This window comes from Mastomys coucha, unplaced genomic scaffold (assembly GCF_008632895.1).
Source record: "Mastomys coucha isolate ucsf_1 unplaced genomic scaffold, UCSF_Mcou_1 pScaffold3, whole genome shotgun sequence".
Lineage (NCBI taxonomy): Eukaryota > Metazoa > Chordata > Mammalia > Rodentia > Muridae > Mastomys > Mastomys coucha.
This window is the reverse complement of record NW_022196909.1, coordinates 49,707,558-49,715,088: the sequence shown is the minus strand read 5'-3', so window position 1 is coordinate 49,715,088 and position 7,531 is coordinate 49,707,558. Positions and strand designations below refer to the sequence as shown.

General features: G+C 57.6%; 2 protein-coding genes across 3 annotated transcripts in view; both read right to left on the bottom strand.

The window, feature by feature from the left end:
- Vwa7 (von Willebrand factor A domain containing 7) overlaps window positions 1-6,117 on the bottom strand; it is an 8,740-nt gene extending 2,623 nt beyond the window's left edge. For both annotated transcript variants that reach the window (XM_031347221.1, XM_031347222.1), the window contains exons 1-10: window positions 5,806-6,117; window positions 5,278-5,526; window positions 4,616-4,897; window positions 4,106-4,202; window positions 3,379-3,489; window positions 2,828-3,023; window positions 2,548-2,717; window positions 1,509-1,621; window positions 1,172-1,288; window positions 89-274 (exon numbers count right to left, since the gene is read on the bottom strand). In XM_031347221.1, the coding sequence (XP_031203081.1) occupies window positions 89-274; window positions 1,172-1,288; window positions 1,509-1,621; window positions 2,548-2,717; window positions 2,828-3,023; window positions 3,379-3,489; window positions 4,106-4,202; window positions 4,616-4,897; window positions 5,278-5,511 (1,506 nt within the window). In that variant the 5' untranslated portion in view covers window positions 5,512-5,526; window positions 5,806-6,117. The remainder of the gene's footprint in view (window positions 1-88; window positions 275-1,171; window positions 1,289-1,508; window positions 1,622-2,547; window positions 2,718-2,827; window positions 3,024-3,378; window positions 3,490-4,105; window positions 4,203-4,615; window positions 4,898-5,277; window positions 5,527-5,805) is intronic.
- A 116-nt stretch (window positions 6,118-6,233) lies between these two features.
- Vars1 (valyl-tRNA synthetase 1) overlaps window positions 6,234-7,531 on the bottom strand; it is a 14,824-nt gene continuing 13,526 nt past the window's right edge. The window contains exons 28-30 of the mRNA XM_031347220.1: window positions 7,345-7,456; window positions 6,912-7,237; window positions 6,234-6,378 (exon numbers count right to left, since the gene is read on the bottom strand). Coding sequence (XP_031203080.1) covers window positions 6,310-6,378; window positions 6,912-7,237; window positions 7,345-7,456 — 507 coding nt within the window. The 3' untranslated portion in view covers window positions 6,234-6,309. The remainder of the gene's footprint in view (window positions 6,379-6,911; window positions 7,238-7,344; window positions 7,457-7,531) is intronic.

Below are 7,531 nucleotides of genomic sequence, written 5' to 3'. Positions count from 1 at the left end.
GTCAGAACTCCTCCTTTAAGACGCACACAGCACCTCAGACCTCACCTCTGGCTAAGGGCATGGACCCCTCTGGCCTCCCCTCACTCACCAGACCAGCCACACTCTCCCCAACCATGGCAGCCACATCCTGGATGTGCTGGTCTTTGGTGAAGATCAGCTCTCCCCCAGATGCCAGGGCTATTGCTTCATACGGTTCAAAACGCAGAGGAGACAAGGCCTCTCGCCTCACCCGACCTTGAGCCCTCGATGGGTCTTCAGTTACTAGGAATGTCACCTGTGGCCAAACGACAACCCAATGCTTGGTGTATCCAGGCAGCTCAGCCTGCGTTGTTAATGAAGGTTCTTCTGCCCCGCTTTTTCTAGAGCTGTCTGCCCCCTGGCTGATGTGGTGGGTGGGATCTCCCAGTGACATAGCCCTTGGGAGACCTCTTACCAAGGTTCAGAGGGAGTTTCCCAGAGATTCATTTCCCAGCGCTGTTTTTAATTCTGTCTTTATACATACTGACATTGACTTCTTCTTGTGTGCTGTACCCAGGGCCTACCCAGACACACGGGAGCTAAGCCCGCCCTTGTTTACCCAGCACAGGGGGAAAAGGCCCTAGTGCTCAGATAAACTCTGCAGATAGCAGAAATGGTTGTCTCTTCCACAGAAGAGATGTCTGTCCTCCCGGGAAGTGGGAGTGGATGTAGTCAATAGCCTGTGCTCTGTGCTATCTGTAGGGCCAGGCCTCACCCAGACGGCAGTGTTTATTCCAGACTCTTCCTCCCTAGGCCTTCTTTATCTTGAATAATTGTTTCCCAGTCACAAGGAAGAGGTCACATGTTCTTTGCAAAGCTTTATTGTGATAAGTGTTACCAGGAAACCTTTCCCCAAAGTTGCACCCAAGGCCTACTTAAATCTGCCTAAAGTAAACTGCCCAGGGTCAGATTCTAGAAGTTTGAACCAACACCCGCTACCTTCTTGTTTCACTTGTTTCTGTCCATCCTCTGTGCCTACAGAGACCCTCACAACGGGTTCTTTGATTGGCTTATTGGACCCATTCAATACGTTCAGTTCAGTTTGGCTAAGGGAACGACACCCTCCCCCCTCACTCCGGAGTATGTTAAAGGTACAGGGTGACCTTCCGTGAGGCGCTTTCTTTCCCATATTCAGGTTGCCAACACTGCTCACCCTGCAGCGCCTCTCCCGAGTCAGGGATTCCACCCGGTTGGTAAGAAAAGCATCCTTGGGAGAGGCGTCAGTGAAGACGAAGATGTCTGAGAGGGGAGGTGTATGCAGCAGGGCTAGCTGGCCAAGAGAAAAAGGCTCACGTTAAAAATGGTGGCAGCCAGGAGTGGGTAGAGCCGGGGAGGGCAGACCGGGGAGGGCAGAGAGCAAGGGAGCGTGGCCCTGGAAGGATGTAGGGGACGACAAAGGAGCTGGTGTTTATCTCTGGCGCCACCTGGTGGCAGGGCCTGGAAGGGCAGGGTAGGAGGGAAAGGGAGAGGCAGGAGAGGGAGCATCAGACCTCCAGGGCAGACAGGCACATCTCTGGCTCATCTCCACCCCCTAAGGCTTGGATCTCGTTGAGTTTCTGCCAGAAGCTGTCAGGATCACTGGTTTTAAAGACAGGGCCGAACCCTGGGCGGGAGGAAAGGGAGGTCAGGTGGGTGAGGAGGATAGAGCCCATGAGGGAGGGAGCTGTGACCTCCCTCCCGAGGTGGACGCCAATACCCAAACCCAGGTCCTCTGCACGAGCAGCAAGTACTCTTAACTGCTGAACCAGTCCTCCAGCCTCCACCTCTGAAATCTAATGAGAGAAAAGGATAGTACTCACCAAGGAGGCTCCTTGGGAGAACCGAAAGAGCCATGCCTTTGCCAACCCCAGAAGAACACCCGGACATGGTACTAACATGCCATTGACTCGTGCATCCACAAGCACACAGTAAGTCCCCAGACCTCAGACACATCCCCTGCAGGAGTTCTCCATCCAGGAGGATAAACCCGGCACCTACTGGCCATCTTACAGATGGTGTAGCACAGAAGGATTAGATGGCCAGCCAGTCCAAGGGTGCAGTGAGGAGTAGGGCCAGGCCAGGTAAGCTGACTTTGGGCTCGGGCGGAAAGAAGGAGGAGTACACAGCAGGCCCACCTTCACCTTATCTGAGCCTAGGAAACCAGCTCAGCAGGTAAGAAAGAGTGCAAGGACCCGAGTTCTGCTCCCTATCAGGCAACTCAGGACCCATCTGCAACTCCGGTTCCTGGCAATCTGACACCCTTCCCTGTCCTCCATACATGTGCATGTGCAGACCAACATGAAAGCAAAACAGCCACCCACATCCTTAAACAAAATGAACCCAAAGGCAGGTGCCTAGGCAGGCACTGGACTTGTGAAATTGTCCCTTGTAGAGACAGTAGAAGCTATCTTCTACGTGGACACAGGTACCTAGTAGAGGCTCACTCGGGACAACAGGTAGAATGGCCCCGAGACCCGCTTTCTCACTGGAGGTCTCCAGCCTCTGTCCTGGGCCCTCCTTCCCGCCACCATCCCTGTCGATCACCACTACCTGGGTCGTGGAAGGGCACCAGGATGTACAAAACAGGCTCCATGGGGCTCCCTTGCCGCTGCTCCACAATGCGGCGAGCCTGGATCTTGGCTGCGTTGATCTCTTCGCCCATACTGCCTGTGGTGTCCAGGACAAAGCTCAGGCTGGAAGCTGGGGTGATGTCCAGCAGCCTGTGGTTCAAGTCAGAGGTGTAGTGAAGGTTCTGTCCCCGGTGCCCTGTTCCCCAGTTCCTGCAGGAGTACTGACCCATCAGGAAACCCGTGGCCACGAGGCCACCTACCTGGAGAAACCCCCATCTCCCAGGCGGCTCCGCAGGAGGCTGAAGGCCTTGATGGAAGCCAGGAGTGCCACTTCTGCAGCCTGGAGGTGCAGCTTATGGTGCGGGGAGAAGCTTGGGGATGTACTGTCCTTGTTGATGCCTCCCCGAGGTGGCTGGGAGCTGCTCTGGTCAAAATGGCCCCCATGGCTACATTTCCCTAGATTTAGGAAAGAGATCTGGCTTGTACGAGTCAAAGGCTCCGTGTCTACTAAAGACCATGGGGACCCTTTCTGATCTGGTGTGGCTTTTTCACCCCTGCGCGTGAGGGTATCGGGAAAGTGTGACATTTTGCGTACATCGAGAGTCGTTAGAGTCTCTCTCTGTATCCATTCTCCAACACCGCCCAGGCAACAGAGAATGACTCTAATCTGCTCAGCCTTCATCCACCCATTCTGTTTCTATTCCACACACCCCACCCCACCCCCACCCAAGGAGATGCCACCAGGATCCTGGGTTAGAGTCAAAGAAAATGACTTTCTCCTCATCCTTCTGGGAGCCTTCACATCTGGTACCTGGGGGTTTGGGAGGATGCATTCCGAAATAGCCAGAGGTGAGCAGTGTCGAGTCCAGCATATTCCCAGGGCAGCTCAGCCCCTCACAGTCAGAGCAGGTAGGATCGCCCACTGGGAAGAGAGGGCAGGGGCTGGAATCCAAGCCTCAGCTTGCTGGATTTATCCCTGGTTACCTAACATCTTCCTGTCAGCTGGAATGATAGAAAAGGCCACAGAGGACCTCGGCCAGGCAGGCTTTCTGCACTAAACCTCAGGGTCGCCATTTGGATGTCTGAGACTGGGGCTGATGTGCACAACCCACACATGTGGGTGCCAATCCTTTGGGGATTCTCCTCTCTCTAAACCACAAGCAGACTATGATTCCCTAGTGGACAGGACGCAGCTCCCAGTGAGTTGGGAGCATAAGGGGGCTTCGAGAGAAGGCCACAGGGAGGTCATGGGTGGACAGAACGAGCCGCGTGCACGGCTGGGGTGAGAGGTCACGGGTGGACAGAACGAGCCGCGTGCACGGCTGGGGTGAGGTCTGAGCAGATTGTGGGTGTTTTCCCTGTGGAAGGCTGAGAAAGCCACTGAACTCTGGTAGCCATTAGCTACTGAAGAAGCTCATAGTCCTCGCAGGGACAGAGCGCCATGCCATCCTGAGTCGCCAGAAGGTGACACAGCAACGGGCGCAGGGGGAACAGGAGGCTCCCTCATCTCCCACCTCCTGCCTGGATCATGGCCATACCTTGTGCCAGGCTCCAGAGTTCCCGCCTTGGCCAGAGGAGGTGAGGGTGTGGCTGCCGCTCCCCCAGCTCCACCCAGTTGCTGTGGCTATAGAAATCCTGGTCCCCAGGAGAGAAGGAAAGGGCTACAGGCACTGATTTGATCTAGTCAGGGTCAACACCTTGATATGCCTCCCAGAGCCCAACACACTGACATGCAGCCCACACACCCTGACTTGGTGTTCTCACCCACCTCGCTGCTCCTGTTTCCTGTCCCCCTGCTTCTGCTCTCATTGCCCAGGATAGAGCTTTGCCCAAATGGACACACCCCAGCCTTTCTGTCTTGGCGACTAAGCCACAGGCTTTCTAGCAATCCCTAGGATAAACTAATATCCCCACCTCCCTATCTTCCTCTCCCCTCCCCTTCTTTGTAGCCACTCCTGGCAGGACAGAAGTGCTTGCCAGCTCAGGAGGGAGGGGTGTGCGCCATCCTCCTAGAGTATTGGGGGCAGGTTAAATGCCCTGAGAGTCACCTGCAGGGCATGGAGCGCAGCCCCTAGGCGCCGGCGGGCCAATGTATACTCGAGGGCTCTGGCAGCTACCAGGGTTTCCCGAAGGGCCCCCACCAGGCGAGTGCGTCCCTGGATCAGCCGTTCAGCATCAAAGTGCAGGTCAGGGTTGCTCTTGGAAGCTGGCAGGAAGTCTTGGGCTGCATTGGCACGAGACACCTCTCCTAAAGCCGCTCTGAATCGCCGGGAAGAAAACCCAGGTCCAAAATAGGCAGCGAAGATGTCATCGGCGAGGAGGGTCCGGCCCTAGCAAGAGCGGGCAGGGAAAGAGACTATTCTACCACTGCCTGAAGTAGCTAAGCCACCGGCACTCAGGCCGGGCGTGAACAGACTGGAGGGTCAAGAGCCCAAGGGAGCGGCAGATTTGGCTGAGCCAGCAAGCATGGCGCTCACAATGGAGCCCATGCTGGCCCATAACTCCAATTCTCCTAACTTAAATGCTGGGATCACTGGTGTGTGCCACCACATCCCCCTCGGTACAGACTTTCCCAAGACCGGGAGACTCAGGGTTCCAGGACCAGAATTGCGGAAGGAGGAGTGTGGAAGCGAGCAGGTGACAGGTGAGCCTCCTCGTGACAAGGCCCCTCTGAGAAACCCCAGGGAACTGCAGAATCTAAGGTGCTCACCTGGTAGTCCTCTAGACGGAGGCGTGGTCGGCCTGGGGGTGGCTGCTCCACTAAGAGCTCAAGGGTGACGTTGAGCGCAGCCTCCTCAGTTAGGTCTTGGTGAGTGATGGAGCCAGGGGCAGCCAGAAGGCTCCAGATGTTGGGAAAGAAGGCAGATGTTGGGGGCCACAGCAGCTGAAGCAGAAGCAGTATTGGGGGGGCCAGGTGGGACAGGGGTACCTCCACAGGGAACATGGCTGAAGCATGGACCTAGGGAACAGAAGCGCCTCAAGGGAATAGCGAGCACCAGTTCCAGGGCAGGCCTCGCTGTCTGCACAGCACCTGCCGTCCACTTCCTGCCTGGCTTCAGGTGCCCCATCTACTCCAGCCCGAGCTTGCCACCCACACAACCCAAGGGCCTGTCAGGCCGGTAGAGCCCACAGCTGCCATCAGAGCCACAGGAGGGTCCTCTCAAGGTTCATTTCCTACACCAAGCTCAGCCCCAGCCCTGCCCTGCGAACAGGAAGTCTCCTCTCAGGCCTCTCCTACCTGCTTGCTGGATCTCCTGGGCAGCGCTGGCCCGGGTGTGGCGTCACAGGGCACTTAGGTCAGAGTTATAATTAACTGAGCCTCGGTATAGTGAGAGGGAGGCTCTTAGCAAGGGGGTGAGGACAGGCAACCCCTGTCCTGAGGGGGCTAACCCAGGGCCACAAGATGTAGCGAAAGCCGGGGTGGAAGCACTGCGCAGTGCAGTGAGGTGAGCCGGGGAGGGAGGGAGCTGGGAGCTGGCAGCAGAGTAGCATGACTCAGGCCTGGCACTCTGCCAGAGACAGACCCAGACAGACGCATCCCTCTGCCCACCAGGACCCAGGGCCTGGCAGGAGCCGGCGGTTCTCCTGCTGCTCCTGGGAACTCCCAGGTCAGGCCTCTGCACGTCCCCTGCCCACACCCTGCCCACACCACACACAGAGAGCAAATGTTGGCAAAATAGTTTATTGCTGCCATCCCTGTTGGTGGAACACGGGGGCTGTGGGTTGGAATTGGGGGGGGGGGTCACAGCATCTTCTGGAACAGGGCGATGGCCTCATCCACCTTCCTGAGCTCCGCCTCTGTCTGTTGCAACTGGGGGTGCAAAAGAGGTATGTGGTGATGACCCATCCAAGGGGACCCAAACACCCAGAGAGTAGAGCCCAGGCTGGTGAGATGGTGGCAGGCCCTCTCTGCAGCACACACACACTCCCATCAAGACCTCCTCTAGAGTGCTCCTTTTCCTGAGTGCCCAGTGACAAAGGGCCTCGGAGCACACATACAACCCCTACTGGAACCCCACCTGTGCAGGAGCCCACAGGCTGCCCAGCCACACCGACCCCCTTCACTCTGAGGTGAAAGGGTAGCCTCACTCAGAGGGCTGAGAGCGAGCACTCAGTGTAGCTGGTGCTCCCAAGCGCTGGACCTCCTTGGAAGACCCTAGAGCAATGGTCTTTGGGAATTCCACACCAGGAGACAGACTGACTTTCTGGGAGGTCCCAGGCAGTGAAACAGGCAGGCACTAAGGGTTCCAGGGTCCTAGCAGCCGGGCTTGCTGAGGAGTGGCTAGGACCAGGGCACGAGAGAAGCAGCTGGTGTTGGGATACCCCATCCCCCCCACCACACACCTTTGCTTCATCTGCCTCCTGGACCTCAAGGGGCACCTTTGCTGAGTAGCCAGAGGCAGCACGGCGTTCCTGTAGCCGCTGAGCCTGTCGCTGGGCCTCACTTCGCTTGGCCTGCAGCTTGCCCAGCTCCCGGGCTGGGTCCACTAGCCCCTGCAGCTGCAGGTGGATGGAGCAGCGGTCTGAAGCCACAGCCACAGCGCAGCCCTGTGGGGCAGGAGCACCCAGGGCCAGGACAGCCACCACACCCGCACTGGCCAGAGCCTGCACGTAGCCCGACACTGCTGACGCCAAGGCACCTGTGGCCTCATCAGCTACTTCCAAGAAACCTGGAGAGCAAGGAGGAACGTGAAGGCTGGCTACAGCCAGACCCTGGGTTCCCCAAGGGGCCTTGGAGGACAGGGGGGATAGGTGGACACGCAGGCCTGAGGCTTACAGTCGGGCCTGGTCCGGGTCAGGTTGTAGTCGGCACGCAGGGAGCGCACGGCTCGAGTGATGCTCAGCGCTAGCTCAAAAGCTGCTTCAGCCTCAGGGTCCTTCCAGGAGCACTGTGAGGGAGGGTGAGGAAAGGGGAGCACTGTGAGGCAGGGTGGGGAAAGAGGAGCACTGTGAGGCAGGGTGGG